The sequence below is a fragment of the Electrona antarctica genome (assembly GCF_951216825.1).
Source record: "Electrona antarctica genome assembly, chromosome: 13".
In the NCBI taxonomy this organism is placed as follows: Eukaryota; Metazoa; Chordata; class Actinopteri; order Myctophiformes; family Myctophidae; genus Electrona; species Electrona antarctica.
In genome coordinates this window covers 13917909-13933361 of record NC_136794.1, presented here as the reverse complement: position 1 = coordinate 13933361, position 15453 = coordinate 13917909, and the positions used below count along the sequence as shown (strand labels likewise).

At 41.5% G+C, this 15453-nt stretch overlaps 1 protein-coding gene across 19 annotated transcripts in view; it reads left to right on the top strand.

Annotated features, from left to right (window-relative positions):
* neb (nebulin) overlaps nt 1–14016 on the top strand; it is a 76871-nt gene extending 62855 nt beyond the window's left edge. For 11 of the 19 annotated variants that reach the window (XM_079517472.1, XM_079517476.1, XM_079517475.1 and 8 more), the window contains 14 exons: nt 408–512; nt 1308–1418; nt 2612–2725; nt 3209–3322; nt 3522–3626; nt 3787–3891; nt 7914–8006; nt 8782–8874; nt 9380–9487; nt 10206–10392; nt 10794–10886; nt 11033–11173; nt 11610–11713; nt 13048–14016. In XM_079517472.1, the coding sequence (XP_079373598.1) occupies nt 408–512; nt 1308–1418; nt 2612–2725; nt 3209–3322; nt 3522–3626; nt 3787–3891; nt 7914–8006; nt 8782–8874; nt 9380–9487; nt 10206–10392; nt 10794–10886; nt 11033–11173; nt 11610–11713; nt 13048–13221 (1647 nt within the window). In that variant the 3' untranslated portion in view covers nt 13222–14016. Of the gene's footprint in view, nt 1–407; nt 513–1307; nt 1419–2611; nt 2726–3208; nt 3323–3521; nt 3627–3786; nt 3892–4260; nt 4366–6226; nt 6320–6876; nt 6970–7913; nt 8007–8781; nt 8875–9379; nt 9488–10205; nt 10393–10793; nt 10887–11032; nt 11174–11609; nt 11714–13047 lie in introns of all 19 variants that reach the window. The other 8 variants (XM_079517485.1, XM_079517484.1, XM_079517477.1 and 5 more) reach the window with 7 other exon arrangements.
* The last annotated feature ends 1437 nt before the right edge of the window (nt 14017–15453 follow it).

Below are 15453 nucleotides of genomic sequence, written 5' to 3'. Positions count from 1 at the left end.
TGTTACTTAAGTAGGCCTTGGCTGACCCTGTAAAACAGTTTTACTGGAGGGCGTTGTTTGCCGTGTCCAAGTGCAATTTGTGTAAGTTTATTAAAATAGTAAAGTTTTGTTGTGCCTGTCCATGAACTGAAACAAGCTATTTGTATAATTTAGTGTAGGTTGTTTAAATTAACAATGCACATACAGAGGTCTGTAGAGGGTACTCCTACTCAACAAGGAACCCCATTGGTCCCATTTAATCTAAATTCCGGATCCAGTGCCAACTTAACTATAGCATGCTATAATACAAAACACACAACACAACACATTGTGTTTCATGTACTTTTTCATGTACTTTTCGGTATATTTACATACAGTCTAGAATCTGTGTTGTGGAGTCTGTTTGACTGGTGTGTGGGCTCTTACAGGTGAAGTACAAGGAGAAGTATGAGAAGGAGAAGGGCAAGGCTATGCTGGACTTTGAGACCCCAACATATGTAACCAACAAGGAAGCCCAGCACATGCAGAGTCAGGTAAAGTACCCTTCAGGCACCCAGAGCCCGGACGCAGAGACCATTCCATTAACCTTTTGTGTTACAGGACCACCACTCTCTCGAAATCTTGAAGGACCACTGTGAAATCCTGCAGACATCTCTTCCTATGCTTTATCACTTGTTGAATTTGGAAATGCATTAGCCTGTTGTATGTCCTGCTTTTTATATTGTTGGGTGTATGTCTAGTATGATGGCAGCACAACCTGTTTTTACATTGCCTTCGCAGCCAAATTCATTAAAGTGAGGTCATTATTTTACCAGCTTCAATTTCATAGAAAAGTAGAAATTTGCCAATGAAAAGTTTTAATTTCCTGAAATTATACGGATGTGAGACTTGAAAAAGTAAAAGGCAGTGTAAAAATGATGTGTAAGCCTTGCATTAAACTGACCCTGAGCCTCAATATGTACTGACTGTCTAGTTTGTCTCTGATGATCCAGGGCCAAGAAAGGTACAGTATACATATTTGTCGTTTACATGTCGTTTAACAACACGTTGAAGTATCCACATGATGATACTGACACTTTCCATTCACATGGACATTTGTTGATGATGATACGTTTTTAAATGTATAAATTTCAGTAAACGTACACATACGTTCCACCTTTAGGTAAATTGTCACACATCAAAGTGCATGCATGCAGAGGTTTTGAGTGAATGTTCCAAGGAGAATGGTACAGTTAAGAACCACGGTAACCGCATTGTGAACCAGGACTGCCTGCATGTGCTTATCTGAGCCATGTCTGTCCCTTGTCTTATCTTTTTATGGTCAATAGAAAGACTATAGGAAGGACTTTGAGGAAAACATGAGGGGCAAGAACCTCTCAGGCTTGGAGGTCACCCCGGCCATGATACATGTCAGACACGCCACCAAAATAGTCAGCGAGGTAACTGACGGACCAATCCCCCGGCCGTCCCCGTCCCTTCCCGCCCTGGGTGTTAATCCTCCCACAACAACCCCACCCGTGCTTTATAATCATACTAAGACCACGGCACAACCACAGCCCCTCTCTTCCCTCCCTCCGTCTTTTTTTTTTTTATCCCACCTCTGTTTCTTTTTTTTCTTCATTCTTTTTTCCCCCCCAGCTCTACCACCCTGTTTAGTTTGGGGTTAGCTTGCATGGTTTATGCCAAAACCATAATGCCCTCTTAATAATACGCTACATTCACCCATGCCTCTCCTCTTGTAGGACCTCTCCATTGTGTGACTGGTGATATTAATGTCATTTGTTGTGTCCCTGCGTCTATGTACGCGTTAATGCAGGGGTTTCTTTCCAAACGGTTCCATGCAGTGGACCCCCAAATAGACTGTGGCCCCTCTATTGCGAAATGCCTTTAAAAAGAAAGAAAACAGCAACAATAGCCCATCTACAAGTAGATTGGCTTTTTGTCACAAAAGCAAAAGACAAATTTGGAACTATTTTGACAATAATGACATTGCCAAACAGGTTGAAAATCGCACAATTATTTGAAATATATATATATATATATATATATATATATATATATATATATTATTGGCCCACCTTTCAAAACCACTGTGTTAATGTAATTTATTGTGTTTGTGTGTCTGTGTAATGTGTATGTGTGTTTGACACCCTGGATGATTCCAATTCATGCTTAACTCTCCATCAAGCAACCCTCCATACCAATAATATGATGGATTTCTGTCTGTATTTGTTTGTGTATGAGGGATTTTGCATAACAAAATGGTATCTCAAAAAGCCTAATTTGTAAAAAAAAAAAAAAAAAAAAAAACTGCGGGCTTTCGATGAGTTGTCATGCAAAAAGTGTAAATTAGACACGAGAGCGCACGTTTACTGTTCTAATGAAACAACGTCTTGAATGCAGTTATTTCTGTGTTTTCAAGCTGTGTATGATAAAATGTTGTTAACATTGCTTTTGTCGGGCTACTTGCTAAAGTCACCAATGTCTCTCTCTAAACATCTTTTTCATGAACAATGAAAATCTGATTCGGGATTTGGGAGTCTTGGTGACTTTGCTCAAAGCTCTGTGTGCCCTGGCCTGGCCTGCTTGTATGCCCGTCTCTCTACAGTCTCTCTGTTCTTCCATCCTGTAGAAAGAGTACAGGAGGGATCTAGAGGAGGGAGTGAAGGGTAAAGGGCTAACTGCCTTGGTGGTGGAAACTCCGGAACATTTGAGAGCACGGAATGCCACTCAAATCCTGAGTGAGGTATGATTGTACAATTTATGAGTGGATGGAAGTGGCTTTGTTCCCTCCATGCCCACTCTCTTAAAGCATCCTAACCTAGCCAAAGCCTTTAACATAATGTTGCATCGTCACACTAACATGGTAACCCCTGGCCTGACATGTTGGCCTTGCATGATGACATTACTAATATTTCCCATACTGTAGTTGTCCTTTTAACTGTATTATATTCTGTACCTGATCATTGTATGACTTCTACTCATTTAACACACTGAAGTTCCTAACTAATGCTGTTCTACCTTTCAGTGTTAAGTGGAGCCTCACATGCGATCCTCCATTGCAACACTATAATCATTCCCTCTAGTCCTTAATTCATGCTAACCTTGTTTTATTGAACATTCCCCCAGGAGTTTTTGGTTTTGCAGCCCCTTTCCTTATCCTAATCCACCAGTCAATTCTCATGTTATTAAGGCTGTGCTAACATTGTGTACCTTGTCTCATTTGCAGAGAGAGTACAAAAAGTCACTGGAGACGGAGATCAAGGGCAAGGGAATGTTGGCTTTGGCTTGTGACACCCCAGACTTTATGAGGGCAAGGAACGCTACTGACATCCTCAGTCAGGTTCGTCTGTAGTCTTTCAAGTATTGCTCTCTTATATTTTGTTTGGAGCACTCCAGGTTAGGGTAGGGCGGGTGAGGTTCTTAAGGTATGACAGAGGCCATTTTGTATTTGGAAAGTCGAGGAAAAAGCTGTGCCATATGTTTACACTGGGTTGGTGGAGTTTCGTAGAATTAACGTGTCATTGTTTTTTGTCCTTTAGAAACTGTACAAGCACACTGCCGAGATGGACAGGGCCAGCTACACGTCAGTCATTGATACCCCTGACATCATCCATGCACAGCAGATGAAGAACATTGTCAGCCAGGTATTGTAGTCTGACAGGTCTATAATTGCCTTAACCACTCCTCTTTTGGGCAAAACATTTTCAGAAAATCACAAAGTTTTCCAAAAATACATGAGGGGTCGACAAGCTCATAATGTGTTACATCATGACACGTTTCTCAATGGCTTTTTGCTCCCTACAGAAAAAATACAGGGAGGAAGCTGATAAGTGTATGTCTCATTACGTGCCGGTCATGGACACCCCTGAGATGTTGAGAGTCCGTGAGAATCAGAAGAACTTCAGCACCGTAAGTAGTTGATGAAAACAAATTGTTGATTAGTGACACGGTATAAGCAGGTTCTTATAAGAACCTTGGGATATGGACTCAAAGGTTAAGTCCAATGTCCTGGTGGCTCTATATGTGTGTCTTCATGTCAGCTCTTTAAAGTATTACCTGCAATACTTTATACTTGTGTGTGTACTGTTCATGAAATGTCTTTTTGTTTAGCGTCCCTAGAAGTTCAAGTTGCCTTAGTGTGTAAAGATTTTTTGGAATTCAGTGCTATATACAGTATATATAGCCTAGTTTGTTATTAACCCTGGGCTGAAATCAACATGACACTCTTTTTGTGGATCATGAACACTTTTAACTACACCTGTCCTCTTTTTCCTGTAGCTTCTGTACCAGACAGACCTTAAAAACATAAAGGGCAAAGTGTCTGCTGTAAACGACACTCCTGAAATGCTTCGTGTAAAAGAGAATACAAAGAATTTCAGCTCGGTACCTACTTTGCAAATAGTACCCTTTTAACCGTTTTTCCTTAACCTTATTCTAATAACATGTTTTTGGCTTTTTTTTCTTCACCGTTCTTCTTTCATTGTTTCTTTATTTTCTCCCACACTCGATTTTTTTTTTTTAGATGAATCTTAAAAGTCCCTGACATGCAGCCCATTTTTGTGAGAAAGACAGTATCTTCTTGATGCAGTAGATGGCCTATATTAACCCCAAGGATTTTAAACTAAGCAACTAACTATAGCTGAGTTGTTACGGTTCTTCTTTTAGTAGTCCACAGCTTGAGTGCCGTTGAAGGTTTTGTTCACTGTCAGCGTGTTGTGTGTGGATTATTGTTGAACGATGTCTATTGTTTTTATGTTTGTGTTAAATGTATATTTGTCTGAGGTGTACTCAATTTAGCTTGTAAGATATGACAGACAGAGTCAACACTGAATTGTCACAAAATCCCTTACCCAAGGTAAGCAATGTTGAGCTTATCTCAGGTTTAGGTATGTTGGATAAGGGAAAATTAGGCTAACCCTTTGTTGCTGCTTTCATTCTATGAAAAGATTCATTACAAAGAGGATTTGGGTGGAGGGACAGCTATACCTGAGACCGCTGACATGGAAAGAGTTAAACGCAATCAGAAGAACATTAGCACGGTACTCCAACTCCATAGAGTGACCCTGGCTTTCTTCCTCTCCTCTACCCCTCCTCCTCCTCACTTATTATTTTCATTACACTATCCCCTATAGTATCCAATGTTGAACTTAACCTGCTCTTCACAATTAAGTGACAGCCATTTTTTCTATTTCCAACATTTTTTATTATCCCTTGTTTAACCACTTAAACCCTTACATTGACCAGGGTCCCCCAGGGCTGTAGCCCCGCCCCACTCCTTTATCCCTCGACACCAAACCTCGTCACCCAAAAATAGCCGATCTATAAGCTCACAACTCCTTTGCTTGTTTACTTTTTGTGAGCTTGTAAATTATTTTTTTCTGCTGAATGTTCGTCTATTATGACATGCCAAGAATAGGGACACTAGGGCGTTCAAGTGGTTAAACTATTTTACAAGATCCCACATGTTTTGATTCTAACTTCTGGATATTCCGTTCTCTCAAACTAAAGACTAAAGATGCCACCCATTACATGCACGCTCGCGCGCACACACACACGCACACGCACACACACACACCGTATAATATGATACCGTATGTAAATCAAGGTAAAGGTAAATCAAACTTTGATTTCCCATCCATGAAAAGATTCAATACAAAGAGGATTTGGGAGGAGGCACAGCTATACCTGAGACCCAAGACATGGAAAGAGTAAAACGCAACCAGAAGAATATTAGCACGGTACTCCATAGACTTGAGTGACCCCGCCCCCCACATCCCCTATCATTCTCACTCGTATCTTCCTCTCATATTTCCCTGACCCCCTGATCTAGTATAGATAGAATGTAGAACAGTACCTGATCCTCACACATGTAATCCCTGTTCAAATGACAGCCATTGTTAATTTCCACCTTCATAAATGATCCCTCGTGTTGTTATACAGTACTAATTTCAGGATTTGTTTTAGCTCTTGGATATAAATAATCCGACTGTACATATACAGTTAGATGCCACCCATGATAACTGCATCTAAGCCCCCGAGTAATGAACTAAATGAAGCATCATCCATTGTGAGCATTACCTGTTCTCATCATTATGGTGATGACTCATTTCCGTATTTGGTTCATATAGCGTTGGTAACTGTGATGTATGAATGGATGGTGATTTGTGTGTGTGTGTGTTCGTGGCACTATGTTTACCCCTCTGTCTTACTCTGTGCTTGTGAAACCCATGGGGTCAACGGGTAGATAAAGTACAAGGACTTGCTGGGTCAAGGCATAGCCATACCAGATCTCCCTGAGGTGAAGCGGGTCAGAGAGACCCAGAAGCACATCAGCTCGGTAGTGTAACAACAGAAACCCCGAGTGAACCCCTTGTCATTTCCTGCCATCGAGCCTCTGACCCCCATGTCACACATGCTCAATGTCACTACTGACCTCTAAGCCCGCTTTCTACTTAGTCGCAACGACAGTGTGGCGCGGGGAACATAGCCGATCTACGAACCGTCTCGCATTCCGCGACACGTTGTACGCTTGTACATCGCCTTATGTTCGCCGCCCGACACCGTTGTACGACGTGGCATAAATCAGGCCTTAGACTTGTTGCAGGAGATATCCTGTTGTGGTTTTGCTGTGATTGTCCCTGTACCATCTTAAGAACCTGTTAAATCCATATATTTCTTTTTCCCTTTACTTTAAATTGTAATATATTGTACTGTGTATATTTCCCGACTGACTGGTCTGACACATTTGACCTTTTTGTGTCCCTGGATTTTCTCCCATGTATTCCCTTCCTTACTAAAAGGGAACAAAAACCTCTATTTCAATTGAACGTTTAACACCTATTCATTTACTTATTTGCTGGTTTATTTATTTTTGCTGTTTTATCCCCCCCAAAGCTTCAGTATAAAGAGGATTTGGGACAAGGCACAGCTATATCAGGGACCCCAGAGATGGAGAGAGTTAAACGCAATCAGCTGAACATTAGCACGGTACCCTACTGAGTGAAACCGGTCTCTCCGGACACATTTTGCGTTCATTTGCCCCCTCTCAACTTCCATATACCCTGTAAAAAAAAACATCATAACCCCACCCACCATTCAAGGTGTTTTTACTTTGCAGTGTTTTTCCTTTTCTTCTTCTTCTCTCTCTCTCTCTCTCTCTCTCTCTCTCTCTCTCTCTCTCTCTCTCTCTTTACAAAAATCTAGACAGTGTCTACTGTCTATCATGGTAATAAAACAACAGTATCTACTGTCTATCATGGTAATTAAACAAACTTAATCTCTGATCTTCATCCCATCAAAGCCATTGTGAGCTGATACTAATCAATTTTAGTGCGGTTGAATTTACCCCAATGTTCATCTAACACAGATGACACATACAATCATGTATTGTATCGTTGCAAATGGGAAGAAACCTTGTATGTCTATATTTAATATATTTTTCTTCGGAAATGAATGCCCGATTTTATACTTCATCGATTGAGAATGTAACACTAAAGTTGCAAAAACACACAATGCATTATTTGTGAGATAGTAGAACTTGTGACTAAATAATAACAACATTGGATCCATTGGAACATAGTTCAGGGTCTTTTTTCCATTTCCTGAAATGTAACTTTTGGACATACTGTAGGCTACAAGGTTTCGACCTGACATCGAAGATATATTACATTTAAATAGTAATAACGAGGTGTTCCGCCCTTGTTTTTCTGAACAGGTAAGGTCATAGCAAAAGCTTCTTCCTTGTGTGCTTTGACATCAAATAGTCAACAGCATTTACTTTCACTCTCTAATGTTCCATGGCAATTGTGATGTACAATGATGTGCTATGTGTGAGCGTGTGTTGTCTTTCTATCTCCTCTCCATTATCTCTGACTGATGCCGGCTCTGTTGTGTTTGTCCTCCATTCCCTATGCATGGAACCCGATACACAGATAAAATACAAGGACTTGTTGGGTAAAGGCACATCCATACCAGACCTCCCGGAGGTGAAGAGGGTCAGAGAGACTCAGAAGCACATCAGCTCGGTAGTGGAACTATAGAAACCAGAGCCGCGCGTGCTCATAACTGCTGAGAGTGACCCAACACCCACTTAAAAAAGCCCTTGATTTGCATCATCAATCATCAGTTCATCTTCTTATCAATTCATCTTCCCATCATCTCATCTCATCCGCCCTCATCCAAGGCTCAGACAGCAGTTTCCAGAGCTCCAGCCCTTCCATACAGCGCCAGTTTCACCCTAATCAAGCCTGTTGCCCGACCTACCTCCTTAAAGCTTCCATTCATTCATCCCTTGTCTTCTTCTGTCGTCATGTACTCTTGCAAATCATCTTTGAGCTTCAAATCATCCCCACCACCCTCAAGCCTTCCCTTTATGTGGCCTATGATACTCCCCAAGGGCCTACCCTATTTCTTAACCAAGCGCTTTCTTCCCATTAAATTGCTGTAAATTCTAATTTCACAGTGTTACCCTCAGAAACACAAGCTGTTACATTTGTGTGTGTGTGTGTGTGTGTGTGTGTGTGTGTGTGTGTGTGTGTGTGTGTGTGTGTGTGTGTGTGTGTGTGTGTGTGTGTGTGTGTGTGTGTGTGTGTGTGTGTGTGTGTGTGTGTGTGTGTGTGTGTGTGTGTGTGTGTGTGTGTGTGTGTGTGTGTGTGTGTGTGTGTGTGTGTGTCTGGGAGTCTGGGCTTAATGCAGGTCTATGAAAGCAGTCCTATACGTGTTCTATACGTGTTCTGTTTGATGTGTGTGTTTCAGCGTGTTTGACTGTCCCCTCGGGGGCACTGTGCTTTTGTCCTGTAGGTGTTGTATAAGGACACTAAAGCCAAGGGAACCCCCGTGTGTTACACTCCAGAGATGGAGCGAGTCAAACGGAACCAAGAACAGATTAGCTCGGTACCAAACGTGTTCTCAACCCTCACCCCCCCCCCCCCCCCCCCCCCCCCAGTAGTGACCCCCACCCCCTAAGTTAACTCTTCCCTAACTCTTGTGTCCCCTGCCTATATTTAATCATATTAACTCTTCTATTGTTCCTTCTTAAATGTGTTTTAATACAGCACTGCCAGCTGTGAGGTGTTTTGTGCACACATCAACACTGCTAACCTCCTGTGTTGTCAAGACTACTCTTCATCTCTTTCCCCTTTCTTCCTGCTGTGGATTGGAACACACTTGTTTCTCGTATGATTGTTCCACCCTCTCTTAAAAAAAGAAATTCTCCCTGCTAATTCATTCGTCTGAGCACCCAATAGTTTCCCAGCTCCTTCTGCAAGCAGCCCTGTATGTCATTGTATCTCTGTGTGCAATCAATGCTGATGTTTACTGTGTAAGAAGGCCGAACGGTTTCAGAGCGCTCACTGTGTGCCGTTGCTGTGTCGTCCTGTCTGTCCTGCCCGTCTACCAGGTGCTGTATTCTGACAGCTTCCGTAAGCAGGTCCAAGGCAAGGCCGCCTTCGTTCTGGACACCCCAGAGATGAGACGTGTGAAAGAGACCCAGCGCATCATCTCTGGAGTGAGTCTGATTCTGTGTTCCTTTTGTTTTGCAGCGAGTAGCGGTGGAAGCAATGTAGAAATACTCAAATACTGTATTTGTACAGTAAATGTACAAAAGTATTGACATCAAAAATATGCTTACAGTACCAAACATGAATGTTGTCCTTAATGCAGAATGGCCCATTTCACAAATATGTATGTATTATGTTCCAAACGTAAAAGTGTTCATTATGCAGAATGGCCCATTTCCCAATCATATATGCATTAATGTGTTAATCACTTTAAGGTTTCAACTGGTAAAGGTGGTGCTGATTTGAATTACTTTATGTATAATATGTCATCATTTATCAGTTAACCCATTTTGGGGCGGGAACCCCTTTTGGTGTTAGCATTATGTTATGCTTTAGCTATTGAAAAATAGCAGATCTACAAGCTCATAGCGCGCCACCGAGTGGCGCGCTACGAGCTTGTAGATCTGCTATTTTTCAATAGCTAAAGCATAACATAATGCTCTGAAACATAGCTTTTTCAGAAAACTGTCAGGATGTAGAAGACATTTTTAGAATCTGATCTCAGGTCAAAATGGGTTAACGTATGAATATATTAATAATCGGAATCTAACTAACTTTAGTAACTAGTAACTAAAGCTAAAAAACCCAAACAGCAGTCCTATATGAAGGGTGACTGACCCCAGTCCTTATTGTCATTATATGTCTACTGTGTGCCACACTCACCAGGTGAGATACCACGAGGACTTTGAGAAGAGCAAGGGCAGCTTTACCCAAACCGCCACTGACCCAACGATGGAGCGCGTGAAGAAGAACACAGAACAGTTCAGCGACATCAACTACCGCGGCATCCAGAGGCGCGTCGTAGAGATGGAGAGGCAACGCACCGTGGAACACCACCAGGAGACCACCACTGGTATGGCCAGCCCAGGGACACACGCACAGTACACACACACACACACACACAGCATGCACATGCACATGCACGCACACACACACACTCACACACTTACACACATACGCACATTCACACATGCACACGCGCACGCACGCACACGTACATTTACGTAGACCTACTCAAAATGCTCTATAACAATACGGTAATTGCAGGTCACTCAGACTTTTGGCCAGGATCAATAGTGGTATTATAATCTTCCTAGCTGTAAATACTTATAACGGTCTAATCACTGTTATTATTTAATTATAGTGTATTGCGACTATGAGAATTATAATACAAAACAATTGTCTTACAAAAAACGCACGAACGCAGAACACACCGAAATACACAGATTTATATCACTCTCGCTGTGTCCTCAGATCTGCGCGTGTGGCGTACCAACCCAGGCTCTGTGTTTGACTACGACCCCGCAGAGGACAACATCCAGTCCAGGAGTCTGCACATGATGTCAGGTGTGTTACACCAACAGCTTTTACTCCACACTGTAATGCATTGGTTCTCCAGTTATATTGTATTAATTCATACTCTGTATACCTGACTGTTCTTTCTCCAGTTATATATTGTATTAACATAGTATCTAAACCTGTTCTTTCTCCAGTTCAAGCCCAGCGTCGCAGCAAGGAGCACTCCCGCTCCACCAGCGCCATGAGTGGCCTGGGTGATGAGAAGTCTGAGGTCTCTCAGGATGTGGACCACCACATGTCCCTCTACAGCAACGGCTTTGGTGCCTCCAGTATTGGTAAGATGTCATCACATCATAGATACAACGCCCACCACGTTATAAGATAATGAGAAGAGGGAGAGAAAGCACTGTAAAGCAAAACGCCCACAACACTCCAGGCTAACCCATAAAAACCGGGAAAGCATCTGTGTATTTATTTACTTATTTGCGTTGGCTATTCCAAAATAGTAGATATACATTATACAAGCTCACATCGCACCACTTTGTGCGGTGCTGCAAGCTTGTACATCTGCTATTTTTGAACATTTTTGAAAAAATCTTGAAAGTGTGTGAGAACTACTGTGAAAATGACATTAATATTGCTGGCTGTTTGTTTTTTTTAAATCAGTTTTCAGTTTGCCTATCATATTGATAGGAAGTAAACGTATATTCCATGTGCAGAATGTACTGGGAACAGACATAACAGTGAACATGTTTGTTTTGCTGTGCACAGGCTACCAGCATGCTAAGACTGTGGAGCTGCAACAGAGGTCATCATCAGTGGCCACACAGCAAACTGCCGTCTCCTCTGTCCCATCACATCCCTCAACCACTGGTGTAAGTACCCCCACAACACACACACACACACACACACACACACACACACACACACACACACACACACACACACACACACACACACACACACACACACACACCCCACATGTGTGGCCCCCAGTGCCCCCCAGAACTACTTAATATTCCTCAAAACCAGACCACCACGAGACTCGGTCAATGAATTAATACCTTTGCAACCAAGTATTTCATACAGCTTTAAGTCCCAAAAATTCGAACTATATCACTTTAATGCAAATGTCTGAAATAACATACTAACATACTATTTAGTATGCCGAATTACCTTCTAGTATATGCAGAAGCTTAGTGGCTACTAAATGGTAAAGTGAGATGCATAATACATTCAGGCAAATGTATAGTATTCAACAGTGGACACTATAGTACGCTGTTATCCCAGAATGCAATGGCAATGGCAGAGAAACTCGGAGAACAACAGTCATCAGAAATAATGTATGCGTTGCCCATGTCGTTGCTCTTAGATATAGAGCTAGATATCAAATTTTGACAGCTTGGAGAGGACAGGTTGGCTGAAATTTGCACCAGATCTCCGTAGTATGTCCGAAGTGAAAGCGTACTGCTTAGGCCTTTTGGAGATATTAAACAGTAGACTTAACATAGCATAGCATGTGTAGTGTGTATATAAGTATAAGTGTTTGTACGCAACTTAGGATGCTTGGACTAGATTATCCATTCAGATGGAGCATTTTTCAGTCATTTTCAGTCGGTTTCGTTTTTCAGCATTTTTCAGTCATCAGTTTCTCCAATGTAGAATTGTTGATGTCGTCATAGAAAAGGAATCTTCAGTTAACACAATAACGAGCTGAGCACCATGTGGCCCTGTGTGTAGTGAGCAGCTTTGGATATTCTATGGCGTGAACATGGGAAATGGGGAAACCAGAGGCAAGAGAAAGAGTCAGTTTGTGCTCTGTAGGCGTCTGGCCTGCTGAGAGATTCACTTTTTCCAAGTGTACTTTTTGTTTATTTATGCTGGGATGTTTATGAAATTCCTTAAAGGAATATCAGCTTGCATGTGAGAAAGTAGAGAAAGCATAATGCTGTGGTGTTGACTTCCTGAATCAGCCTGCCCTGGACTCTGGTCTCTCTCTCCCCATTACATTTTTCCCCAACCCCATCCATCCATCCATCTTCAACCGCAGACATTCACAAGCATTAGTACAGTAGTACAGTACTACTACTACTACTGTCTACAGTAGTAGTAGTAGTAGTATAGTAGTAGTAGTCCAGATCTCATATAGTTAAGCGATTTGCTATTGTGATCATGTGATAGACTTATTACACTTTCCTCTCCTCTACAGAAAACCGTACGTGCCATGTATGACTACACAGCAGCCGACAGTGACGAGGTGGCCTTCAAGGACGGTGATGTCATTGTTAACGTGCAGTCCATCGACGAGGGATGGATGTACGGTACCGTGCAGCGCACCGGCAAGACCGGCATGCTGCCAGCCAACTATGTTGAGGCAGTCTAAAGATAAAGCCCGCCCACCCCCCACTCATCCTGTCTCAGGAGTGGGTGAGACACATCCATGGCGCATAGGTCTGCCACCACCTGCGGCTGGATCTATCGCTTTGTGCAATGTCTAGATTTTAGGTTCTAACCAGCTCTTAACTGTTTTGTTGTTGTACTGTGACTAGTGTGTTGTCTGTTGTCAAATAAATATGTTATCAAATATGGCTGTGTTCCCCCCTGTTGCCTGTGGAATCGTGGATGTGACAAACCATATGATACATATAAATACTTCTGAATACATACCATACCTATATGATATGATAGACTACTGTTGGACGTTCAAGCTATTCCAAGACTCTATCTTGTGATGATGACATCATTTAGTTAACGGACGATTATTATGTAAATTGCAAAACCACATTATTTAATATATATATAGAACCTTTTTTTTTTTTTTTGGACAAAGCCTTATCAACGGAGAAATGATCTCAAGAATATAGGGGCTCATGCTGTTTGAACTACGCTAATAGAAATGTTGAACCTTATGGAGATAAACTCTAGTCACGTACGACAGGAGTAGTGAAGAGAAAAAGAAGAAAGAAAAGTTAAGAACCTGAAGGAGGCATTAACCCTGTATCTCCTCCATGATCAAACCAGTCCTAAAGAGTTGAATGAGTCAAGCCCCAGTCTACCCTCCTTTACTGAAGGCTGGCCATTAGTAGAGTGTGTGTTTTGTTTCTTCTGATTATCTAGGTCTGACGCTAAGGGATGTTGTGTACCTTTAATCTGTAGTTAATAAAGCACACCAAGCTTCTGCAAGACTCTGCTATCTTATTTTCATCCTACCAAAAACCATGAAATACGACATATACTATATGTCGTTTTTCACGATATCTTTTTTTTTACGTTAAACCATGAAAAACACGTTATTTATTTTTATTTGTTTTTTTATTAAAAAAAAGAAAGTGCTTTTGGATGGCATACTATAGTAGGCTATGTCGTTTTTCATGGTTTTCGACGATTTCATGGTTTTTGACAATTTAAAAAGATGGTGGAAATGGTGCAAAAAACTACCTTTTAGTCTAGTAGCCAGAATGTGAACCCGGGACATGTTGAGTACACCAACGTTTTATGTTATAAATGTTTAGTATGGGTCCCCAGCATGTAGAAAAACCATCAACAACCTATATGTCATCATGCTTTATGTAGCATGTGACGTGTCAAACTAGGGGGTTTTCATGATGCTGAATCCATTCCAAGCATTAGTTTTGCAAAAAATCACTCATTGGGCTAAAAACGGCCATTGCCGTCATCACAAATGTGATGATGTCAGCACAATTGGGCAAGTGGGCATGGCCGTTTTTAGCCCAATGAGTGTTTGTGGCACGTCAAAAATAGTTTTAGAAATATAGTGCTTTCAAATTTGAGAAATGTATAATGGGCTCAATGGCAGATATTGGCACGTCAAAAAAGCACTTTCACCTAGAAACTCCATTCACACTTTTTATAATTCAGCTTACTGTGGAGACACATGCTGGAACTTTTTACTTTGAAATGTTTTGTAGTTTCTGAGTTATTTAACTTAAACGCCCAATGCATTCCCAATGGCAATAGCACAAACTTTGGCATGCTACTAGTCCTACATACTTACACCTAGAAACCCCATTCAAGCCTATTTAGGTTCATCTTACGGTGGACATGTTTGCCTGAAAAGGAATCTTTGAAATGTTTTATCGTTTTAGAAATATAGTGCTTTTAAATTTGAGAAATTCAGAATGGGGGTCAATGGCAGATTTTGGCAAGTAAAGATTTGAGTGGGGTTTGAACCCACAATCTCCAGATCATGCAGCCAGTGTGCTAAGTCATTGATCTACTTGCTACCTGCCACAATGCAGTCTGCTGTTCCCTTTGAGTACAACATTATACAAAAATAAAATACAAAAAATAAAATAACAGGAGATTTGTCTATTGTTTCTTTTGCTGTTGTTTATCTCTAGACGTTTGAATGTTTATGAACCACAATGGAAACAAGTCTCTGGCTCTTCTGTCATTATCTTTTCGGCCTTTTAAGAACAGCATGCACAGTGGTTCACTGGGTACAGAGCCTGCCTGGGAATCATGAGGCTGCAGGTTCAAGTCCTGGCTCTGACATAGTGTCCCAAAATCATGAAAATATGACATTTTTTTCAAATCCTCCAAAATCATGAAAAACGACATGCTATAGTATGCCGTCCGAAACCATGAACTATAG